We start from the raw sequence: 26,328 nt of genomic DNA, 5'->3' as shown, positions 1-26,328 counted from the left end.
TGTGTACTATGTGCATCCCATAGAAGGCAAGGCAACGTATCTTTTCGTACAAAGCCATACTTTTACGAAAATATACGTTGTGTGAACATAGCCTAAGCGTGTACATGTGCTCGAAAAATGTCAAATTGTGGAAGAACCCTAGCATAAGTAGATCTTATATATTAACTGTTGAAAATTAAGTTAACTGTTTTATCACTGTGCTGGACCAATATTGTCTCTGTAAACCTTTTGAATCCCTTTAAGTCTCTAGACAATTGCTCTTGTGTTAGGTACAGTAGTGCCTGCAGAAAGAATGACTTTTCCTTAGTAGCTACTGTACTGCTTGCAAACATGTGGACATTTGGCTAAGCTGGCGGGAAATTGTTCAAATGAACATTTCAAAAATCCCAAGAATGCATTGAACGAAGATATTTTCCCTGAAGGAATAGTAGAAAAATCCTTAGAAACGGTTACTAAGTTTTAAAATTCTATAGGGATAAAAGTTTTAACAAAAAAAAAGGATTTTTTCTATATTTTAGTATACATTTAAAGGACAAGTGCCATGAAAAACTTTTTCCCAGTAATTGAAGCACATTACAAAGTTATATAACTCTGTAATATGCTTCAATCACCTATCTGCCTCCCGTCCCTGTCTTTTCCCCCCTCCACCCCCCACCAGGAAGTGTCCTGACTCACACAGACCTGATTACTGTCGTCACCGTCACCAGGCAGCTCCTTCTTGTGAGGATGAGTCATCAGCAGGCGGGCTGCTCTAGGTCCTGTTACAGCAGCCCCCCCCTCCCCAGTCCAAGTTATGGCTTGCAGTTGTTCAGCCAATGGGAGCTGAGCAAGCCTGTCACCTGACAAGGCAGGGGAGGGGGGAGGCTGGTGTAACAGGAGAAGGAGCTGAGAGAAGAGCTTGGTGACTGTGACGACAGTAATCAGGTCTGTGTGAGTCAGGACACTTCCTGGTGGGGGGTGGAGGGGGGAAAAGACAGGGACGGGAGGCAGATAGGTGATTGAAGCACATTACAGAGTTATATAACTTTGTAATGTGCTTCAATTACTGGGAAAAAGGTTTTCATGGCACTTGTCCTTTAAGACATCAGCAGGTACGCTCTGACAAGTAGTTTCTTGGGGAAACACACTTTTATAAAGCATGATATATATATCATATATATATCAGAAAAAATTAGACACATAATACATTTCCTTTAACAGGAGATATATATATATATATATATATATATATATATATATATATATTCTGTTAAAAAAAAATGTATCGTGTTTATTTTTTTAATTTTTTCTAACTTTAGTTCCAATATCTAGATTTGAGTAAGAATATATATATATATTAGAGATGAGCTTATGGATGAGATGGCTGCGACGGCGATGGGGATAGCCCTGGTACTACTTCCCCATCATCTGCTCATACTATGAGCAGATGATGGGGGAGTAGTACAGAGCATATGTGACGGCAGCGGGTGGGGGGGTAGGTCGCATTGGTGATGGGGATGGCCCTGGTACTACTCCCCCATCATCTGCCCATACTATGAGCAGATGATGGGGAGTATTACAGTGTATATGTGTGCAGACAGACGTTTTACATATACAGCCATAGATTCCATAGAGTGTCCAGAAGGGGCACACTATATATAGAATTCAATGGTACTCATTGAATTCTATATATAGTGCGCCCCCTGCTGGACACACCATGGGAATTACACCCTGATTTGTGACATCACGAATTTGGAGAGACTCCATGATCTACTAAATCAAGGGAAATAGCCCTAAATGTGCATTTCCCATAATTAATGTACATTAGGAATTTGTCTAACTTTCCATAAGTAATAACATATTAAAAAATACTTTTGGCCGAACTACTCTTTTAAGTAGAGATAAAAGCTGGATTTTTTTTACCTGGAGTTTTGCTATAGGAATAAAATAATCTAATTAATAATCTGGCATGTTAGGATAAATGGATATTTCCAGAGTTTTAGGGTGTAGAATTTTTTATGTTTTTTTTGCAAATGGAAAATGCTAGCTGCCATTTAATGTGCAGACCACTTTGATAGTAAAGAGCGTTTAATTGTTAGACGCTGCAGGGAGCAGTGTGAAGCCTGGGCTGGTGAAATGGTTGTGTAATACATTTGGAAGTGTGTGGAATGTATTCTTGAGAATGTTGGTTTATAAAGCATTGTTGAGTCCAAAAGTTTTGTGGTGAGTCATGTTTAAAGATACAGGATGCCAAGTCATAAAATGTATCCTAGGGAACATTGGTTGCTTGCCACTTTTAAAGATTATTCAAGTCTACCTGTGCTTTTTAAGAATGGAATATGTTCCCAAAGTATGATCTATTAGTCAAAGCTGGAATAAGCAGCTTCTTTTGGAGCAAACCCTCCATAGAGTGGCCTTCACATGAAGTTCAATGCACCAAGAACCAACCCAGCATGTAAATTACACATGGTCAAAATTCAGCTTAAATTAAATCCAAAATTTCGGTTAATTTGGTTAATCTTTATCTGTATTTGCTGACTCAGCCCTTATAAAATGAAAGGATGGCAGATGTTGGCTGCACCTTTTAAGGAGAAGTCCAGCAAAAAATTTTATTGAAGTATTGTATTGCTTCCCAAAAGTTATACAAATCACCAATATACACTTATTTTGGGAAATGTACATAAAGAGCTTTTTTCCTTGTGCTTACTACTGCATCAAGGCTTCACTTCCTGGATAAAATGGTGATGTCATGACCTGACTCCCAGAGATGTACAGGCTATGGCTGCTGGAGAGGATGATGGCAGAGGGATGCTCAGTGTCCCTCCAGTGCCCTGTGTCCCTCAGTGTCCTCCTGCCATCATCCTCTCCAGCTGCTCTGGGAGTCGGGTCGTGACATCACCATTTTATCCAGGAAGTGAAGCCTTGATGCAGTAATAAGTGCAGGGAAAAAAGCACTTTATAAGCATTTCCTGTAATAAGTGTATATTGGGGATTTGTATCATTTTTGGCGGGTAATGCAATACTTTAATAAAAATTTTCTTCTCCTTTAAATCTTATATCAGGGTAGCTTAGTTTTGATATTGATTGCTTCACACCTAGTTTTCATTAGGTCTGTTCTAGTATAGATATGTCAGGATTGCAGTATATACAGTATTTGTTCAGCTAAACAACTCTTGCAGTACATAGCAATGCGATGATGATGAATTATAGGCCGTTTTAGGAGGGTAGTTTGGCTAAAAGATGTTATGTACTTAAGGGATAGAATTATGAATGAGCAACAGTCTTGCTGAGTCTTGATCTTCTTTCCAGATTGTGGAGAAAATTAAATTTGAAGCACATTTAATGTATTCTTGGTTTCCTTTGTAAAGAAATGTACTATCATGTCTCATGTCTCAGGTTATTTTGACTGGATTTATATTTTTAACCACATACACTTCTTATTGTCATAAGGAGAGTGAATTCGTCACTTGCAGCCGGGTCTATATTTGATAAGTGTTTTTGTCTGTTACTTGAGTTTAAGAATATGAGAGGAATGCAGTTTAATCCTCTGGATTTGCATTCTTGCCGACTATATTTTAAGGAATTCCCCTCTCATGTCTCTGAAAAACCTAAATGCTTGTGAGGGAAGAAGCTTTATTTTGATTCACCCATTCACTTTGTGGTCCAGTTTGGGCAATGCAGTAATGGTGATAGTAAAGGGGTAGCATCATAGAGTTAATCTATATTTGACTTAACGCTGGTCTATCCATCTATCTCCCATCAGTCTGTCTATCTATCTACAGCATCTATTATGAAAGCATCAGAAAACAGGTAACAACACTCAGCTTGGGACAGGGATGGGGAACCGTATTCTGGTCGAGGGCCATTTTGACCACCATACCCCTGGTCCTATGGTTAACTCCCAATGATACCCCTGGTCCTGTAGTTAACTCTTAATGACACCCCTGGTCCTGAAGTTAACCCCCAGTGGTACCCTGGTCCTGTAGTTAATCCTCAATGATACCCCTGTTCCTGTAGTTAACCCTCAATGACAACCCTGGTCCTGTATTTAACCCCCAATGATTCCCTGGTCTTGTATTTACCCCCAATGACAACCCTGGTCCTTTAGTCAAAGCAGCACTGGCCTTCTTCTACAGGCGGTGCGCAATGAAATGACGTGAGCACACATGGCCCGCAGGAGAAAGAAGGAGGGCAATCTGCTTGGCACATGTTCCCCGAGGGCCACATCAGAGGATCTTAAGGGCCTGAGGTTTCCCATCCCTAGCCCAGGATGAACGTCTCTAAACATCCCATACCTATTCCCAATTCAACTTACTTGACAGGGTCAGATTGACAGTTTTGTCTGTCTTGTGGATCTTTTGACTAAAGTTCATCCAAGGGACCCCTCCAGATATAATTTTTTTTGTATGAATTAGTTATCACTAGAATGAAAGGAAGAAATGCTAATAGGAAAAGAGTCTTCTATGGTGGTATCTTTTTAAGGTTCTCAAAGTACCCATACATATTAGATTAAATGATCATTCATCAGTGGAGTTTTACGACAAATGTTTTTTGGTGACCAATGACATACAGTATACAGATATTCCTTACCTGTGTACCCCCATTGAGCTAAAATCAGACTCCCTCCTCTAGTTTGTCCTGTCCTGCTTTGCGGTGATTCTGTCCATAAAATGGCAGAGCATGGAGAAGCATGTGACCATGCCCCACCCTGGTCACATGATTCTCCACGTTGGCCATCTTATGGACAGAATCACCACAGAGCAGGACAGCAAAGCTGGGAGGGGGTCAAATTTTAGCTCTATGAGGTACCCAGGAAGCTGCTGTTAGTAAGTGCAGCAAGTACTGTACACTGAACAATCTTACTATAAAGTTGCCAACCCCTTTAATTATAATGGTCTATATGAATTAAAAATGTGTACAACCTTCACCAAATGATCATTTAACAATTGTTCGACCATCGGCCTACTTTTATCTAATGTGGACCTCATTATTGTGGTGTAGGTTAGGTAAGAACCAACAAGTTTAATTTTTCTCAATGTCTCGCAGTATAGATTGGGAACACAATAAAGAACTACTTAGTTTCATAAGCAGTTGCAGAATTCACATAAAGATTATGTGATATGCTGATTATATTTTTATAGAGTCAATTGTAACATGTACTTTGGTCTCTAATAATACTGTTTTACTGATTTTTACTGTATGTGTTATTTTTGAATTGATCTAATTTATTTCCCCCCCCCCCACCTTTTAGATGTCGATGAGTGTGAAAGAAACCCCTGTCTTCATGCGGATTGTGTAAATACCCAGGGATCATATATTTGCCAGTGCCATGCTGGATTCCAGAGCACATCAACACGAACAGAATGCAGAGGTATGGCATAACACAATACTGGACTGCCTAGGAGAGCAGTATATGGGTGAGGGCCCAAGGGTATCAGTTAGTGAGATGTAGTGGTAAGGGCTGTGTTATACATTTTGCATTGGGGCCAACTGGGGCCTAGATATTCAAGGGTACCTAATAAGGTTTACTCACACTCACTAATAGGAAGCAGAGTGTATGTTAGGGTATATTAACAACTAGAGCATGACTATGCTCACATCTCATCAGAGCCTTATGTAGAAGGTATATGTTGGGAGTATTCCCCAGTATATACTTCTCCGACATATGCCACTGTATACTCATACAGGGACATACATTACCCTAGTAGTAACTGCATAAACCTGAAAAACAGCAGCAGTTTGTAGATGCAGGATGGATGGATAATGCAGTAGTGTAATATCACAGGCTAGAATAGAGAAGCAGGGCTACTGTCAGAGGTCTGTGTGGTCACATGACAGAAATGGAGAAGGAATGTGTGTTCAGCATGGACCAATAAGGACTGACAGAGACTTCAGGGAGGATGAAGGAATGAGCAAGGCAGATGTGGGCACATACATGCAGCACTCTCTGTCCGGGGAGAGAGGGGTTACAGCTATGGAAAGATTACCCTCACAGTCCTGTCCCCTGATGTAAGCCCCAGCCTATAGTGGATCTGCCATGATTTGGAAGGTGAGGGAGACTTCCTGGGTCAGAGTACAATGCTATAGACCCTGCTATGCAGACCATGCCCCTCCCCCACTTACCCTCCCACCCAGTACAGGGAGCTCTTAAACCAAAACAATGCTCTTAAACCAAGTCACAATTTTGAAAAACTGTGAGCTCTTAAACCAAAACGCTCTTAAACCAAGTTACTCTTAAACCAAGGTACCACTGTACTTACTATTGGAAACTGATGTGATACAGTGACACACCGCAATGCAACTGCAACACAATCTGGTTTTGTGGTTGTGTGTTTTCACTTTAACATGTATTTTGTTTTTCTGATTTTAATGGAAGTCCTATCTTTTAGACATTGATGAATGCTTACAAAATGGCCGCATCTGCAACAATGGACGGTGCGTGAACACAGACGGCAGCTTCCACTGTGTGTGCAATGCAGGCTTTCAAGTGTCAGTTGATGGAAAGAACTGCCAAGGTAAATTCTATTTTTATAACTTATGGGACAGAATGGGATTTAGTGACAGAGGGTGGGGTTTAGCAGTAGAGGGTGGGGTTTAGCAGGAGAGGGTAGAGTTTAGCATGAGAGGGTGGAGTTTAGCAGGAGGGGGTGGGGTTTAGCAGTAGAGGGTGGGGTTTAGCAGTAGAGGGTGGGGTCTAGCTTGAGAGAGTGGGGTTTAGCATGAGAGGGTGGGGTTTCGCATGAGAGTATGGGGTTTAGCAGGAGAGAGTGGGGTTAAGCAGTAGAGGGTGGGGTTTAGCAGAAAAAGGTGTGGTTTAGCAGTAGAGGGTGGGGTTTAGCTTGAGAGAGTGGGGTTTAGCATGAGAGGGTGGGGTTTCGCATTAGAGGGTGGGGCTTAGCAGTAGAGGGTGGGGTTTAGCAGGAAAAGGTTTGGTTTAGCAGTAGAGGGTGGGGTTTCGCATTAGAGTGTGGGGCTTAGCAGTAGAGGGTGGGGTTTAGCAGAAAAAGGTGTGGTTTAGCAGTAGAGGGTGGGGTTTAGCTTGAGAGAGTGGGGTTTAGCATGAGAGGGTGGGGTTTCGCATTAGAGGGTGGGGCTTAGCAGTAGAGGGTGGGGTTTAGCAGGAAAAGGTTTGGTTTAGCAGTAGAGGGTGGGGTTTCGCATTAGAGTGTGGGGCTTAGCAGTAGAGGGTGGGGTTTAGCAGGAAAAGGTGTGGTTTAGCAGTAGAGGGTGGGGGCTTCTGCACCCTGACAGATTTAGAAAAAGTGCCATAAATTTCAGATTTCAGTTTGTGGTGCCACTACAACCAGAGGCACCATGTTAATTAAGTTAAGTAAAGCATCATCCTATAGTGTAGTGTTGTGTAAGGTCTGCCCATGCACACTGGGTCTGCTATATTCTTCTATCCTATATGGTAACATTTATTGATGAAGTCAGTGATGCCATAATATTTTATTATAGGGCCCAACTTCATGGCATAGCTACCACTACTCCCACTATTGTACAGCGAGGGCTTTTCCTGAAGACTTGCAAACCTGCCAAACTTCAAAACACTATTGTTTTCACTAACAATGCGATTACTTCCTTAATCCAGCACACTTTCTTTCTGGGAAATTTTGATAACTATGTTTCCTCAGTTGAACAGATTCCAGTACTATATTTACACCTAGCATGATCAAAGCTCACAGCAGTAAAATCAGCCACAGACACATGACTTCTTCATATCAGAATCAATGTTAGATGTACTGTATCCATAACCTATAGCAGTGTACCAGTAAATGAGAGAGAATAGAAAGTATCAATGGCTGGGAATACTACTTTTTTTTTTTTTACTCCTATATTTTGAGAAACATTTTCTTTTCACAGGTCTATTTCTAAAACCTGTGTACAAAGAGGCATTCCAATTCACATATTATTAGCAAGAGTAGAGATAAGCGAATTTATGGTATAAGCAAAGCAAATCACTTTGTTAGCTAAGTAATCCACTCGTCAGCCCTCTGCCTTGAAGTCAGTGCTGCTCCGCCTCAGGAAAAGGTGGATCAAGTCTTGGCAGAAGTTTTCCAGGACTGGATCCAGCTTTTCCAGCCACCAAGAGTGGATTGGCACGGAGCGGCATGGACTTTAAAAGCAGTAGGCTGATAAGCAGATTGCCAAGCTAACAAAGCGTTTATACTGTAAATTATCTCAATTCTAAGTGAGAGGATCTGATCCTTACTCTGTGCTTTGAAAAACAGCATTACCTTTAAGGAACAGTAAATGTTGCTGGCAGGTGACAAATGCAGAATAGGAGGCTACCAACTCTGTATGATTCGCAGAGCTGCTGCAGACATGCATAGTTATAAAATCTTGTTTTCCTTCTATGCTTGAGGTACAGTATAGAGGCTGCACTGAGATGCAACATGAATGCCTCCTCCCTCCCCCACCCCTCCTACCCAGCATAATTGCTCAGTGCTGGAAGTGAAGCACAGAAGGGTGGGGGAGGGAGGTGTCATGCATTCTGCAGCTCAGCACAGCCTCTTTGACATATGTAAATTATAAATATCACCAAATGTTACAATTGATTGCTATGTTCACACTACGTATATTTCAGTCAGTATATGTATATTTCAGTCAGTATATTTCAGTCAGTATTGCAACCAAAACCAGGAGTGGATTAAAAACACAGAAAGGATCTGTTCACACAATGTTGAAATTGAGTGGATGGCCGCCATTTAATGGCAAATATTTGCTGTTATTTTAGAACAACAGCTGTTATATTGAAATAATGGCCGTTATTTACTGTTATATGGCGGCCATCCACTCAATTTCAACATTGTGTGAACAGATCTTTTCTGTGTTTTTAATCCACTCCTGGTTTTGGTTGCAATACTGACTGAAATATACTGACTGAAATATACGTAGTGTGAACCCAGCTTAGGCTGGGTTCACACTACGTATATTTGAGGCTGTATGTTTGAGGCTGTATAGCAACCAAAACCAGGAGTGGATTGAAAACACAGAAAGGCTCTGTTTACATAATGTTGAAATTGAGTGGATGGCCGCCATTTAATGGCAAATATTTGCTGTTATTTTAAAACAACGGCTGTTATATTGAAATAATGGCCGTTATTTACTGTTATATGGCGGCCATCCACTCAGTTTCAACATTGTGTGAACAGATCCTTTCTGTGTTTTCAATCCACTCCTGGTTTTGGTTGCTACACAGCCTCAAATATACGTAGTGTGAACCCAGCCATAAATTGTAAAATATAAATATCACCAAAGTTTTAAAAAATCCTGTACATGCTTCAGTTAGGCTCCTAAACGTGAGCCCATCTTTCAGTATACTATGATAGAGGAGCTGAAGCATGGTTGCATTTTGGCAGGTTACTTATGAAGAAATGTATATATATATTTATTTTTTTTTGCAGATATGGATGAATGTAGTGTGAAGAACATGTGCTTAAATGGAATGTGCATTAATGAGGATGGAAGTTTTAAATGTATCTGCAAACCTGGCTTTCAGCTTGCACCTAATGGACGTTTTTGCACGGGTATGTATTATCACTTAATTTACTTAGATAATATTTAAGAAAAAACACTTCTTTTCCAGCATGTGCATAAAAAAAAAATTGATCCTATATTGTCACTTCTTGATAAAGCATGAAGATGTCAAAGCGAATGTATCATCAGGTACATTCACTTTAAGTATTACACATGTATAGAATGGCACCGGCGCTGGGAAGCTGGTGCTGCAGTCCTTTTTTTGAACCGTGGCCCGGTTCCCGTGTACGGCGTCGTTCTATTCACGGGTATCGGGCTAAGAGTGAAGCACTGGAGGCGGACCAGCCCCCTCCTAGTGGGAGGAAACCCCGACCCTCTATGACACAGCTCCATTCATTCACCCCGCCCTGGTACCCATTAATAGAATGGCGCCGTACACGGGAAACGGGCCGCAGTTCAAAAAAAGGACCGTGATATTGGCTTCCCTGTGACGGTGCCATTCTATACATGGGTAATACTTAAAGTGAATGTACCTGATGGTACATTCACTTTAAATTTGTTAACTGGTTTCCAGTTACACAGGCTCCTCTGACCTGAACTGTGAGTAGTTATTAACTTAAGAGGAACCTGTCACATTGAGTATGCGGCTGGCCTACCAGCAGCAGGTAATAGAGCAGGAGAGCTGGGCAGACTGATGGAAAAGATTCAGTAAAACCTATAACTTTTATACTTAAATCCCTGCCCCTTCTATGAATAAGAATCCAATGGGTGGTCCCTATCAGTGATTGACACCCATTTTTCCTGTCAAAAAGCTGCCCCTTAGTTATCAGGAAGTTGCAGATGGCTTCATAACAGAGGCACAAACCTCTTTGCTAGGTTTAGGGATCTTTATTGTCTTGAATGTAACTATGCATGGTCCGGTCAGAAGTGGTCTTTCTCCTGATATGTCCCTGAAGTTTCTATAAAAAAAATGTCCTGAGACTTTTGACTTCAGTCGGACCACTGCTTTTAGGGCAGAGTGGTAGTAGGTAACCTAGACAACGAGCTGTAAACAATAGCAGGGAAAAAGAGGGGATGTCAGGAGAAGAAGACAAGTTTGCTAAATAAATGTATATGCAAATGTATTTAACTTGACGAGTCCTACAGGTATAGGTATGTTAGTTGAGATGGGAATCCACATATATAAGTATAGTACAAGACAGTTAAATATTAACTACATTAAAACTCTTTATTAATTCATAGTTATTAAAAACAAAGTGGACTTTATTGTTATTGGCTTTCGTTCGTTTTTACTGACTATGAATAAATAAAGTTATATATTTTAGTTCATATTTCATTGCCTTGTTGTGTGATATTTTTAAGTTGGTAAATAAGAAAATTGCAGAAATTTCAGCCACAAATCTTTTGTGAATGTGAATTCACACTTGAACCCTCTTCAAGACTTATGTGAAACCAGACTGCCTAAATGTTCATATTAGTTGTTCTTCCACTGATTTGTGTCATTCTCTTCTATTTTAAGCTCACTTTCTCTTCTATGCATACAAGACAGGGTTATTTTAAGCCTAGCCCCAACATCTTGTATTAACTAAGCTCTAGTCTACCACAACAGATGCTCTGGGGAACCTCTCAGATTCTTCATAGCAGAGATGGCACATTGCAAGTCCTCCTAGCTTTCCCAGGTCCGCTGTTCTGCATGTCATGTACAGTATGATGGACGATCTGAATATCTTAGCCAACGCGTATGTGACTTTGTGGCTTTCAGTCCTCTGGGAATTTGGTTTTAAAAACAGCACTAATATGAGTGTAAATTAATTGTGGTTGATCTGTTGTTTTTTTTTTCTCTTGCTTTTTTTTGTGTCCACCCCTATGGCTACGTTCACACACAGTATTTGCTAAAAATTTACTGTATTTTATAAAAGAGGGTTGTATATAATGAGTATGTTGCATTATTATATTGAAGATGTAGTAAATGTTTATCTCAAAATTATGGCCATACTTTGGTATTATTTTCCTGTGCGTGAACATAGCCAAAAGTATCTAATAGTTATGTGTCATGAGGGTGGGTTCACACGTATCCGAATCGCAGCAGATTTCACAATGCGAGTTCCACAGTGAAATCAGCTGCGATTCCCGGTCCTGTCAGTTATCAGTTGGAAAAGTGCCATCCTCCTTAACCCGCCGCGGCCTGGTGAATACTTTACTGGTCCACAATCTGGCCTGCTTCTGTGGCTTCCGGCTTAGCCAATCAGTAGCTGCGGTGGGACAGGAGATTGATTGGCTGAGCGGAACACCAGGGAGCTGGGAGTCACAGAAGCAGGCCGGAGCATGGACGGGTAAAGTATTCACAGGTCAGCGGTGGGTTAAGGGAGACAAGGTTTACATACTTCCAGCGAAATGAAAAATACACTTTGAGTATGTAAACCCATAAACTAAAAGTACCAGGAATCACAGACAATTTTGCTGCGGAACTCACAGCATGAAATCCACTGTGATTCTGGTATGTGTGAACCCACCTTAAAAGTGCCTAGTCAGTCTTGTTAATGTGGCTTAAAGAAAAACTGTCATATCTAGAACATGTTAGAGTTCAAAGGTCAAAAAGGTGGTACTTGTCTGCAGGATACATGCCTCCCCAACCTTTCCTGCCCCTGTGACTGAAGGAAGCAGTGGATGAAGGAGGAGGCATGCAGCTCAGCACTGCCTCTTTGAAAAAACTCCAAGCATGATGTAGAGCTGACAGATTCCCTTTAAACAATCAGACTGTGCTGCCCTACTCTGTGGTGAGTCTGTCCATAAGAAGGCTTATGCACAAACTCACCACAGAGTAGGGCTGCACAGCCTGGAGGAGGGGAATCTGATATTAGCTCTATGAGTATATACAGTGAGTACAGTTACTAATACTGTACACTGAGCAACTTTACTATAATGTGGCCAACCCCTTTAAGTTTTATTATCTGAATCCTTGGCTAAGTAACTTGTTTATCTGACTAGATGGCAAGCTTCATAGACATTGTAGTCAGTGTGATGCTGCACTTGGGAGTTCACCCAGGAGTTGGCATTGCAGTCCCAACCTCATAGTATGACTACATTTATGTTAATACATAACATGCTTTAAATGTTCTTCATAAGTGTCTGGTGATGTTTCAGAATTACAATCTATTATTAAGACACATTCGGAGTGCCAGAGAAAGGCAGAGAAAAAAAGAGAAAGGAATAGAGGTGTTTCATATTCATTTTGTCCTTTTTAGGTCAGGAGTGTAGCTCATTGCCGGCCGTCTCCAGTGTTGTGGTCTAGTTTTGTTTGCATAGTAACATTGTATATGTCATTTATTGCTCTGCTTGGAATGATTTACTGTCGCTGCAAAGATGAAAACAATTAGTAACCTACATAGTAATACGGCCAGATCACAATTTTTCTCATTTTTTATGATGCCTTTGTTTTAGGATATTGTTGTGTGCTTAACACATTAGCAAACGATGAAAGACGCACATACCAGCATGTCTGCTTCATGTGTGCAGCTTTTATGAACAATAAATCAGCATTTAGTTATGAGATGCTTAACTGCTCCAGAAATGGGCATCCAGGGGAGTTAAAGGGGTACTCCCCCCAAGAGCTAAAGAAATAAAATGCTCCCAAACCTATCTGGTCTTACCAAGTGACCCTGAGTATTTTGAGCCGTCTCCCATTTTTCTAGCTGCTGCCGTTCCTGAGTTACAAGTTTTTCTAAAAGATGTTCTATATTCAAGATAGGAAACTACATTTCCCATCATGCAATGCTTCTGCCTGATGATGGCGATGTAGCAGAGCTGAGAGGGCGATGTAGCAGAGCTGAGAGAGCGATGGCGATGTAGCAGAGCTGAGAGTGATGGCGATGTAGCAGAGCGGAGATGGCGATTTAGCAGAGCTGAGAGAGCGATGGCGATGTAGCAGAGCTGAGAGAGCGATGGCGATGTAGCAGAGCTGAGAGAGCGATGGCGATGTAGCAGAGCTGAGAGGGCAATGGCGATGTAGCAGAGCTGAGAGAGCGATGGCGATGTAGCAGAACTGAGAGAGCGATGGTGATGTAGCAGAGCTGAGAGGGCGATGGCGATGTAGCAGAGCTGAGAGGGCGATGTAGCAGAGCTGAGATGGCAAAGGTGATGTAGCAAAGCTGAGAGGGCGATGGCCATGTAGCAGAGCTGAGAGGGCGATGGCCATGTAGCAGAGCTGAGAGGGCGATGTAGCAGAGCTGAGAGGGCGGTGGAGCAGAGCTGAAAGGGCGATGTAGCAGAGCTGAGACGGCCATGTAGCAGAGCTGAGACGGCCATGTAGCAGAGCTGAGACGGCGATGTAGCAGAGCTGAGATGGCAAAGGTGATGTAGCAGACCTGAGATGGTGATGTAGCAGAGTGGAGATGGCAATGGTGAAGTAACAGAGTGGAGATGGTGAGGATGCAGCAGAGGAGCATTGTAGGCATCCAGGGGTGAGGGGGCTGCGGGGGGCCACCGGGTCAGCTGGGGGGGGCATGGAGTGTCTTTGTGTGGGAGGGGATGTTGGTTGGGCGGTGTTACACTGTTGGGGCTGCCATCGGGTGAGGGATGATAGAAGGGGTTGTGCAAACAGTGTGGGGGGAGATACACAGTGCAGCCGTCGGGTGAGCTTCCGGGCGGGGTAACAGACTGTGGGCACGCTTCGGAACGGTACGGGCGGCCACCGGGGGGGGGGGGGGCGGCCTGCACTGAGAGAAGCGGCGCGGGCGGACGCCGGGTGAGCTATGAGGGGTGGGCACGGCCACCGGGAGACCAGGGGCCTGCACTGTAAGGACCGCCGCGGGCCGGGTGAGCTGCAGTGCTGGGTGAGCTGCGGGGGGATGGTGCAGGCACGGCCACCGGGAGACCAAGGGGCTGCACTGTAAGAACCGCCGCGGGCCGGGTGAGGTGCGGTGCACGCGGGCGGCCACCGGGTAAGCTCGGGGGCACAGACTGTGGGTACGCTCCAGGTGGGGGGATACATATTGCTGGTGAGCTCCAGGGCGAGGGGAGGCACACAGTGGGGTGAGATTAGAGGGGTTGGGTGAATGAGGTTACACAGTGAGGGGGCTGCTGTCAGAGACACAGAGATCAGCTGCAGCTGTCGGCGTCTCACTGTACTCCCTCTCTTCAGTGGTCTGGGTAAGAAGCGCTAACCCAGCCCATTGAAGAGACTGAGGACACGTGATGCCGTCTCGGAGGGTGCGGGCCAGGAGCAGGGAGCGTGTCGGGTTGGACTGAGAGCTGATGATTCTAAGCAATCCGTGGGGGTGAATGCATCTAGATAAAAGCAAAACTGTGCAGAATCCGTAATAACTTTATATTGGAAAGATAGAAAGCTACGGGTGGGCAACGTATTAATGCAAAAATAATTTTGGGGGGAATACCCCTTTAAAGACTTATTACAATGCAATTGAATATATATTGTACAATTTCACTTATAGATCTGATATACATGTCTATCCAATCCGTGCTGATTTCATCATTATAAAGGAATTATTATTATTATTATTATTATTATTATTAAGAAACCGGGTTGCATATCACACAACCATTTTATGGCTTGATCATTTCAGATATCGATGAATGTGAAACAGCAGGCATTTGCATGAATGGACACTGTGTGAACACGGATGGTTCCTTCAGGTGCGAATGTTTCCCCGGTCTTGCAGTTGGACTCGATGGACGTGTGTGCGTAGGTAAGATATATCTTTTTTATTTTACTTTCATAATAAACACTCAGTTTACTCTTTATTAGTTTCGCCTTTCTAGTACTAAGAAACTATTTATTTATGGCATGGATGCAGCAAGATGCTGGGCCATGTTCACACGGTTCCATAACCATGCAGTATATTTATTGCCGGTAAATTTATATGGGGAATGTTCTATTCCATCTATACCAAATATGTAATTGTTGGCTATGTCACTGGTCATTTTACTAGTTGTTATGTTGCTGGAACTGGCTTAAAATGATATATGCTTTGGTAATGGAAGATGGGTGACTGTGGCGATCAAACAATGTTCTGTCAATGAAAACTTCTATACACGCTTAGATGGACCCATGGATTATTCATGATTCTTGATAATTCTTGGTCTGAACTTCAATTGGACCCCTTTTATGTATTGTCGCTGCTTAGCTGTTTGTATAAAGAAGCTTCTGCTTTGCTCCCACGCATTATTTTTGCTCAGTATTTTACGACCAAAACCAGGAGTAGATTGAAGACACAGAAAGGCTATGTTCACACACTGTTGAAATTGAGGCGAGGGCCGCTATTTAATGGTAGATAATTTCTGTTAGTTTAACCCCTTAAGGACCGGGCCAATTTAGTTTTTTGCGTTTTAATTTTTTCCTCCTTGTGCTTAAAAGGCCATAGCACTTGCAATTTTTCACCTATAAACCCACATGAGCCCTTATTTTTTTGCGCCACTAATTGTACTTTGCAATGACAGGCTGAATTTATTCATAAAGTACACTGCAAAAGCAGGAAAAAATTAAATGTGTGGTGAAATTGAAAAAAAATCAAAAACGTATTTTGTTTATTTGGGGGGTATTTGTTATTACGCTGGGGTAAAACTTGTTATATATGTTCCTCGAGTCGTTATGATTACAAGGATATGTAACATGTATAACTTTTCTTGTATCTGATGTCTTGTAAAAAATTCAAACCATTGTAAACAAAAATATGTTCCTTAAAATCGCTCCATTCCCAGACTTATAGCGCTTTTATCCTTTGGTCTATGGGGCTGTTTCAGGTGTCATTTTTTGCGCCATGATGTTTACTTTCTATCGGTACCTTGATTGCGCATATACGACTTTTTGATCGCTTTTTATTACAATTTTTCTGGATTTGATGCGACCGAAAATGCACAATTTTGCACTTTGTTTTTTTTGCGCTTACGCCGTTTACGCTGCAAGATCAGGAATGTGATTAATTAATAGTTCGGGTGATTACGCACGTGGCGATACAAAAAATGTTTCTTTCTTTCTTTATTTTTATTTATAACATAGGAAAAGGGGGGTGATTCAAACTTTTATTAAGGGAGGGGGCTTTTTATTATTAATGACACTCTTTTTTTTTTTTACACTTATACTAGAAGCCCCCCTGGGGGACTTCTAGTATAAGTGCACTGATCTCTCATTACGATCTATGCTGTATAGATATACAGCATAGATGGATGAGATAGGCACTCAATTGCTTCTGGCTGCTGCAGCCGGAAACAACCGAGTGCCGAGCCGGGATCAGCGCCATTACGGCGCAGACCCTGGACCGAGTAGGATGTGTGGATCGCTCCTCCGGGACAACTTCCCAGAAGAGCGATCCACCCCAATAGACACCAGGGAACGACTCCGGAAGGTAATCTGATGCAGCTGTTAACTTTGACAGCTGCATCTCATTACCTGATTAGCGGTCTCATTACCTAAAAGCTGCGGTCCCGGGCTACATGCGGCACCCAGGACCGTGGGCGGAACTCCCTTACCGACCACAGGGTGTAAATATACGCCCGCGGTCGTTAACCCCTTAACGACATCGGGCGTATATTTACGCCCTGATGCCGGTAAGGACGTTCAGAGCGGGGCCGCGCGGCGACCCCGCTCTGAACCGCGGCGGTCCTGGGTGCCGCTTGCAGCCCGGGACCGTAGGTATTAGCGGGCACGGTCCGATCGCCGTGCCCGCTAATACAGTAATCAGATGCAGCTGTCAAACATGACAGCTGCATCCGATTACCGGATTCAGCTGTTCCCTGGTGTCTAGTGGCGGAGATCGCTCCCCCGGGATGTTATCCCGGAGGAGCGATCTCCGTTTCTGAAGCCGGCCGGGGACCGCTCCAAGATGGCGCCGTCCCCGTCTCGGCACTCGTTTACTTCCGGCTGCAGCAGCCGGAAGTAAACGAGTGCCTATCTCATGGATCTCTCAATGAGAGATCAAAGTATATATACTAGAAGTCCCCCAGGGGGGCTTCTAGTATAAGTGTTAAAGTAAAAAAAAAAGTGTTGTTAATAGTAAAAAGCCCCCTCCCCTAATAAAAGTCTGAATCACCCCCCTTTTCCCAGGTTATAAATAAAAGTAAACAAATAAATAAATAAACAAACATGTTTGCTATCGCCGCGTGCGTAATCGCCCGAACTATTAATTAATCACATTCCTGATCTCGCACGGTAAATGGCGTCAGCGCCAAAAAATCCCAAAGTGCAAAATTGCGCATTTTTGGTCGCATAAAATCCAGAAAAATTGTAATAAAAAGTGATCAAAAAGTCATATATGCGCAATCAAGGTACCGATAGAAAGTAAACATCATGGCACAAAAAATTACACCTGACACAGCCCCATAGACCAAAGGATAAAAGCGCTATAAGCCTGGGAATGGAGCGATTTTAAGTGACGTATATTTGTTGACAATGGTTTAAATTTTTTACAGGCCATCAGATACAATATAAGTTATACATGTTACATATCGTTTTAATCGTAACGACTTGAGGAACATATATAACAAGTCAGTTTTACCCCAGGGCGAATGGCATAAAAACACATTTCCCCCAAATAAACAAAATGCTTTTTTTTTTTCAATTTCACCACACTTTGAATTTTTTTCTGGTTTCGCAGTGTACTTTATGCAAAAATTCAGCCTGTCATTGCAAAGTACAATTAGTGACGCAAAAAATAAGGGGTCATGTGGGTTTCTAGGTGGAAAAATGCAAGTGCTATGGCCTTTTAAGCACAAGGAGGAAAAAACTAAAATGCAAAAATCGAAATTGGCTATGTCCTTAAGGGGTTAAGGGGTTAAAACAACAGCCATTGTTTTAAAATAACTGAATTTGCCATTAAATGGTAGCCATCCCCTCAATTTCAATGGTGTGTGAACATACAGCCTTCCTGTGTTTTCAATCTACTCCTGTTTTTAGTTGCAAAATACTGAGCAAAAATACTGTGTGGGAACATAGCCTTATTGTAGGAACACCTAATAACTTGGAAACTAAAGAAAAATCTTCATCTGTTAACATGTATTAGGTGTGCATTATATACTGTAGAATATTCACTGTGTGTCACTTAACTAGTTACATGTTTGCATGTCATTTGTCTACATAGGGTAATATAATAAAATATAGGATTTTGTCTTTCTCTACACATACTATACTGAATATACTGTTTGGTATATCTACATAGTGACCTCATTATTTTCTACATGGGTGGGTTAAGACTGTATCATAGCCTAACAATACAAGGTCATGGAGAGAAGCATAGTAGTGGACTCAAGGAATAAACGAGTTTAAGTACATTAAACAGTGCAATGTAATCTAGTAAACAAAAGTAACAATATTGGAGCTATTTCAGGATTTAAAAGCAAATATAGGCTTCATTCTTTCAGGACAGGAATCAACTAAAAACAAAATTTGGGCTCCTACTGCATTTTAGCTTTAGTTACTTATGCCAAGCGCACACTCCAGTCTGCCTTAAAGGGGTCTTTCAAGAATTGAAACTGTAACAAAGTAAGATAAAATAACACACATAGTATTAACCTCTTAAATCCCATCTGCTCCAGTCATCCTTCACTGGTCTTTGTTTAAATCCTGAGAGTCGGGACATACTGCACTGTGTTATTTCATTACATTTGCTTAATATCAGCAAACAATATGTCATACTACCGCCACTCATAGCTCATATCTGGCAATCACTAAAAATTAGGGTTACGTGACTTGGAAAAGGCAATGTAAGGTCTTCTGAATTCATGACTAGTATCAACTTTCTATTCATACATTGTATTACAGACACTCACATGAGGAGCACATGTTATGGTGGTTACAAGAGGGGTCAGTGCGTTCGACCCTTACAGGGTGCTGTGACCAAATCAGAGTGCTGCTGTGCCAACACGGAGTTTGCGTTTGGTGAACCATGCCGACCTTGTCCTTCAAAAACCTCAGGTAAGAGGGGCTGATTTTTGCATCCAAAGTTACACAAGGAAAAGCTGACATTACAACTGCAGTGGGTGACTGGAGTGAAGCGTTTGCTTTCATGGATTTCAGAAACGAGGACAAGGTTTGTTTTTAAATATTATGAGAATGGCTTTTTAATTTTAATATTCCATGCAGCAACATTTAATTTTAACCACATTTGCTACTGCTTAAGGGGTATTCTCATCAAAGCTTGTTATCCTCTACCTCACAACTAGGAAATGTTCAGAGCCCCATAGAGAGTGAATGGAGTGCAGACACTGTTAGCCACCATTCATTTTGGGGCAATTAAATCCCATTTCTCAGAATCAGTGGGGGTCCTGGTGGTAAGACACCCACCAATCAGCTTGTTATTCCCTATCTAATGGATTGGGGAAAACAAGCGCAAATGGGAATACCCCTTCAAAGGGGTTATCCAGCAAAAAAAAATGTCTTTAAAAAGACTCTGTACCCACAATCTGACCCCCCCCAAACCACTTGAACCTTCAGATAGCTCTTTTTAATCCAAGATCTGTCCTGGGGTCCGTTCGGCAGGTGATGTCCTAAAAAAACAACTTTTAAACTTGCAGCCCTGTGTCAAATTGGCGTGGCCTAGAGTATCTGTGCATTAGGCTGGCACACCCTTTCTATCCTTCCTCCCCGCCCATTTCATCATTAGGAATGCTCCAGGCAGGTATTCTCCTATTCATCAGCTGTGTGAGCACAGCACATGGGCTGAATCGTTAAGGCACCTGTGTAGTGTTCACTGCAGAGGAATAGGAAAAATCCTGCCAGTGGCATTCCTAATGATGAAGAGGGTGGGGAAGAGGTACGGAGGGGTGGTGCAAAGTTAGGGCACAGATACTCTAGGCAGTTTGGCACAGGGCTGCACGTTTAAAAGTTGCTTTTTAGGACAATAACTGCATCACCTGCCAAACGGACCCCAGGACAGATCTTGGAATAAAAGCAGCTATCTGAGTGGTTGGGGGGGGGGGGGGGGGGTCAGATTGTGGGTACAGAGTCGCTTTAAAATCAACTGGCTTCAGAAAGTTTTATAGATTTGTAATTTACTTATTTTTGAACATCTCAAGTCTTCCTGTACTTCTCAGCTGCTCTATGAAGTGGTGTATTCTTTTCAGTCTGACACAGTGCTCTCTGCTACCACTTCTGTCCAAGACAGGAACTCTCCAGAGCAGATGAGATTTTCTATGGGCATTTGCTGCTGTTGCTGCTGTGGGCAGTTCCTGTCTCGGCCAGAGATGTCAACAGAGAGCACTGTGTCAGACTGAAAAGAAACATTTCCTGCAGCACATACAGCAGCTGATAAGTATGGGAAGACTTGAGATTTTTAAATAGAAGTTGATTTGAATGAAAAAGATTTTCACTGGACAACCCCTTTAAGGCCCCGTAAAAAAATAGCTTACTGGTACTTACACAGTTTTCAGCAAAGATTTCACATCATAATCCAAGCAAAAAACTTATGATGTGTCAACCAGGTCTAATCTATAATTTTCCTACCAGACTCCCTACATGCAAAAATAATCATCTCATCTTCTAGCAGTGCCAGACATGATGATGTTATATGTTTCCCCATTAAGACAAAGCCTCTATCAGTGATCAGATCCTCACGCTCAGCATTATCCAGTTTACTATTACTGTCTCATGACATATTACACAATACCACATTGTAAATGCTCCTTTATTCCCATTGTAAAACTGTATGACCACACCCATATAAGCAATCATGTCCTTCTTTACAATCCCCATTTACTCCTGCTATTTATAAGTATCTTGTTTCTGGACTATACTGTTGGTTTTCTTAATAACAGGCTGCAATGGTATTTCCTGTGTTTTCAGATGAGTATCAAGCATTATGCAGCAGTGGCCCAGGAATGACATCTGTAGGAACTGGTATGTATGAGTAATGTTCTGAAATACTAGTAAGTGCACCCAAAGTATGTAGAGCAGAATGGGAGAGAACTAGGATTATGTTCTGCAGGTGTCCTCCCTGGAGAAGCACAAGATGCTCGGGAAATCTGGTTTCATCAATCATTTGGGGGAAAAAAAGCTTCATGTATATAAATGTTAGTATGTCTCAGCCCTAAAGAAACAACCTTTAGGTGTTTCCAAATATGAAACAAAGTAAAGTTTCCTCTTTTTCAATGGAATGTATCAGCTCTACATCATGCTCAGAGCTGAATATATGGGCAGATTGCTAATAGGGAGCTTAAACAGCTGATGCCCAAAGTTTTAAAATCATGTTTTACTCCTAAGCTTAAGAGACATAGAGGCCATACTGAGCTGCAGCATGCACACTTCCTTCCTCCCCCACCCCAACCCTGCTTGGCTTTTAGTAATGAGCCCTGTACACCAATTATGCAGGGCAGGGAAAGGCGGAGGAGGGGGGAGGTGTGCATGCTGCCTGTGTGCATACGACCTGTGGCATTTGAACATGGAGGAAAACATTATTCTATAGCATTGCAGACAGCCACCAGCTATGAGACTGGTATTTTTTGTTTTGTCTCCCTATTAGATCAGCTGGATATAGAGATGACAGACTCCATTTATTTTAGTAATAGCAATAAAACATGTGAGTGAATCAACAAAGATGGTAAAACAGAAAAGTGTTTAGGGGTTATGCAGTGCTAAAAAAAAGCTCAGTTAGGCTGCGATTAAGCTCCATTCACTTCAATGGAACTGAGCTCTAAAACCCTGCCCAAGCTGGAGACAAGAGTCGTGTAGTCTCTGGAAGAAAGTGGCCATGTTTTTGTAGCGCTGGATAACCCATTTAAGAACAAGATTTAGGCCTTTGCATAATATAGCTGCATTGTAGTGACTTTATTAGGGTTCCAAGACCCAGGACCTCTGTGGTTGCACCTCAATAAATTGACAAAATGCTGATTATGCTATTCTTGTCATAGAACTACAGGACCCCCTTACAGAAAGCTAATGACACCAGTATGAATAGAACATGAAAGTTGCTAGCTCAGTTGGGCATGTATAGATCTGCAAGGGCATATTATACAGCCTGATGTTGGCAGTGATATACTCTAAAATTCATTGTCAATGTCCCAGAGAAAAGATGAGCTGATTTTTGTCCTATAAGGCTATGTTCACACTACGTAAAACTACGGCCGTAGTTCTTGCCGCAGAACTACGGCCGTAGTTTTGCGGCGTGTAACATACCCTAATTTGTAATGGGATCCCGGCTGAAGCGTACACACATTGTATACTTTCCGGCCGGGATCCCATGCGGCGCCGGAACAAAACTGACATGTCAGTTTTCTGCAGCCGGAATTCAGTGAATTCCGGACGCAGAAAGACCTGTCAGTGCACGCAGTGAAGTGAGTGGCTCCGGCCGCTTGCTTCACTGTGGGCTATGGGAAGCTCTGATGCGGGCGCGCGCTGATGCGCCCGCATCAGAGCTCCGCGGACAGACGGATCATCCGGCCGGTACTTTAAGTACCGGCTGCGATGATCCGGGCATAGACCAGCCGTTCCGTGACCCGGCCGGGGTCACGGAACGGTCGGTCTGATACGCCGTGTGAACATAGCCTAAATCTTGAAGTCTTTCTCCATACACTTTATTATGAAGGCGGCTAATTAAAACCATTTTTTGCTTTTTAACTTCCTTACTTTTCCGGCCACTGGATTGTTTTTGTAAAATGGTCTTTGTGCAGGTTTCCCCCCCCCCCCACAAACCATAAGAAAGCAATTAAAAGAGATCAATTATAGAATCCATTTGGTACAAAACAATGTAATTACATAGTATATAAATAGAATTCTTAGGACCAGGAAAATTGCCAGAAGTAATATCCTGGTAATATGTCTCCTTATCATGATAAAACTGAAATATAATGTTAAACAGCAGCAGGACTAAAAGAAGTCGCTTAGTGCACCCAGTAAAGAGTCAGGGCACATGAGATAATGCATCAAAGCTTGAAAATCAGATCATATCTGTAATGTAATGTTGGGTTTAAGCTATGGACAGCTTTAACAGGGAAGAAATTATTTGTACAGTTTATAGTAGAGATGTGCAAGTCTCGAGGATGTTCAGGTTCTTTGGTTACCGGTGGCTGAAGAAGTTGGATGCAGCCCCAAGGCTGCCTGGAAAACATGGATACAACCTTAGGCTATGTTCCCACTATGTACTGATAAGCTCAGACAATGACCGTTGTTGTCAACACCGACTGTAATTACTGATCATGACCATTTATTCTGGCCATAGGTTGACAACGGACTTTGTCTGAGCTTATCGGGGGAACATAGCCTTGGTCTGTATCCATGTTTTCTAGGGCTTCCTAGGGCTGCATGCAACTTTTTTAGCCACCAGTAATTAAATGCTGCATGTTCGGGTTCAGATGAATCCAAACGTGCTGAGGTTCACTCATCTCTAGTTAATACTTACCTCGATCTAAATGTTGCACTAAGTTTGATTCTGAATGTTCTATTTCTTCATTTATTTTTAGAACCTGATCCTAGTCTCAGACTTTTATCATGTATGTTTGTCTCACTCAGTAATACATGTGGATGTGAAGTTTTTGGGTCAAGTAGACTGCTGAATAACTAGATCTCATAGTTTTATTTTAGGACTGTCATAGGACTGATTTGGTTCCCCACTGCACTAACGATCGCATTTGAGCGATAATCGTTCCGTGTAAACACAGCGAACAATCAAGTGACGAGTGAGAAATCATTCATTTTGGTCTTTCAGCATGTTCTCAAATCGTCTTTGGTCGTTCGCTAAAAATTCGCAGATCGCTTCGTGTAAACAGTCTTTCACCGATTCACCATTATGTGAAAGATGGGCTTAAGCGATCTTAAAAGCGATCGCAATAACGATTTTTCTAACGATTTTTCTCAGTCTAAATGCGGATCGTTATACAAACCAAATTGTTGCTTCAAAATCGTTAAACGATCGATTGGGCAAATTATCGCTTCATCTAAGCGCAGCATAATTCCACATCTTTCCTTCATTTGCTGGGATCAGAGGGAGTAAACGATCGTAACTAATGACTATTGATCTGTGTAATATGGTGAACATTTTCAGGTTGCCGATAAACGATCTTGTTTGCGATTGTTTATCGTTGTTTATTGTTAATTTTGGGTGGAGTTATTTGTGGATTTAACTCTAACACTGTTTTTCAGATATCAACGAATGTGCCCTGGATCCTGATATATGCCCCAATGGAATATGCGAAAACCTCCGTGGGACGTACAAATGCATCTGTAATTCCGGATATGATGTGGATACTACTGGAAAGAGTTGTAATGGTATGTGATTAATTTGGGATTTCCATCATGGAGTTAATATATAAGCACTGATGCTGAAAACTTTTATTAGGTATGACTTATGTATGTATGACGTATGTATGATGGCATGTTTGGCATCACTGGAGTGACGTGAGTTAGTTAAAGGTAAAAATCTGTGTAAGACCTGTGTCTCATATACAAGATAGGGATATGTTAGGCAGAAATCCATTACGTGTGACTTCTCTGGAAGCATTTGTTTCTGAGAAAAACAAGGGATCTTGTGGATTCCGGCACGTGTAATGCTTGTTTCACTCAACAGCAGACTCTGAGAGGCACTTGAGCTCTTCTTATACACATAGTGAATGCAAAAAAATAATGGTTGACCTCAGGGAGATCAACCAAAACACTGCAGAGACACCATCATGTGTTTCTCAACGTCAGTGAATCTAGGAACTTTGCCCCCTGGGAAATTAAACATGCAAAAATGCTGCGGAAACACCATCTTGTGTTTCTCAACATCAGTGAGCTAGCCAGACCTTCTACCAGGAAGGAAGGAACAGCCAAGCTAAGGGGGGTCTCCAGTCAAGGAAACCACCTCCCAAAGAGCCAAAGTCAAGAATAAAAGAACTTGGGCAATACCCAAGCAAGGTATCCATCCACAGACAGCTGTTTTGGGTATTTGCCCCTCATCAGTGTGGTGCAGGATTCTGGCTAGGTGGGAGCAAAGCCTAGTAAGTGGGTAACTGGGAGAAGTTAGTTAGTTAACGATATAAAAATCTTTGTAAGGCCAGTTTGCCATGTACCGCATAGCAGTCCTTGTAATTTCTCATGATTCTACATTCTTGTAGCGGATTTTCATTCCGCTGCGAGAATGTAGCCCCTGCCCACTTAACCCAGCACTTCCGGGTTAATACATTACTTGCCCAGGTTCTTGCCTGCCTCTGGCTCTTAGCTTCCTGGCATTCCGCTCAGCCAATCAGTTTGCTGTCCTGCCGCAGCCACTGATCGGCTAAGTGGGACAGCAGGTAAGGCAGGTAATGCATTAGCCCAGGAATAGTGAATTAAGTGGACACGGGAATGAAGATCCGCTGCAAGAATGCAGATTCATAGGAAATTACACTACAGAACTTCAGTACGGATTTTGTTGCAGAACTTGCATTGTAAAATCTGCTGCAATGCAGTACATGTGAAACTGGACTAAGATTGTCTGTTAGCCATTGTCTGGAATTTATTTATGAGACTAACAAAGGATATTCCAGCATGTGTAATGCTTGTTTCCCTCAACAGCAGACACTTGGGCTGTTCTCATACACATGGTGATATTCTCTGACATTTATCTATTGGGTATCGGCAGCTATAAACCAGTACATATCAGCAATGCATAGATAGTGTGTTGTCATCATGACAGTTAATGTGTTACTATTACTTCAATACATTTGACATGTCTATGTGACATGTTAAAGTTTTATTCTGTTAAAGCCCCTCACTCAGACTCAGGGGGCGTTCACGCATCTGCAGAAATCTGTTTCTCCGAGCGGCACAGCTGTGTCACTACACTAACACAAAGCCTTAAACAGTTTTGGAGCTCCCAACATCATAATTAATCATGATGCTGAGAGCTCAGAGGTCCAGTCCACAGAACACCGTCCACGCACGGAGAGATATCTGCAGACGTGTGAATG

At 42.3% G+C, this 26,328-nt stretch overlaps 1 protein-coding gene across 3 annotated transcripts in view; it reads left to right on the top strand.

The window, feature by feature from the left end:
- FBN1 (fibrillin 1) overlaps window positions 1-26,328 on the top strand; it is a 199,078-nt gene that overhangs the window by 96,576 nt on the left and 76,174 nt on the right. For all 3 annotated transcript variants that reach the window (XM_069983105.1, XM_069983095.1, XM_069983085.1), the window contains exons 13-19: window positions 5,231-5,350; window positions 6,369-6,494; window positions 9,387-9,509; window positions 15,042-15,164; window positions 19,232-19,384; window positions 21,251-21,304; window positions 24,542-24,667. In XM_069983105.1, coding sequence (XP_069839206.1) covers window positions 5,231-5,350; window positions 6,369-6,494; window positions 9,387-9,509; window positions 15,042-15,164; window positions 19,232-19,384; window positions 21,251-21,304; window positions 24,542-24,667 — 825 coding nt within the window. The remainder of the gene's footprint in view (window positions 1-5,230; window positions 5,351-6,368; window positions 6,495-9,386; window positions 9,510-15,041; window positions 15,165-19,231; window positions 19,385-21,250; window positions 21,305-24,541; window positions 24,668-26,328) is intronic.

The sequence above is a fragment of the Dendropsophus ebraccatus genome, chromosome 1 (genome assembly GCF_027789765.1).
Source record: "Dendropsophus ebraccatus isolate aDenEbr1 chromosome 1, aDenEbr1.pat, whole genome shotgun sequence".
Taxonomy (NCBI): domain Eukaryota; kingdom Metazoa; phylum Chordata; class Amphibia; order Anura; family Hylidae; genus Dendropsophus; species Dendropsophus ebraccatus.
This window is presented reverse-complemented; position numbering and strand designations above follow the sequence as displayed.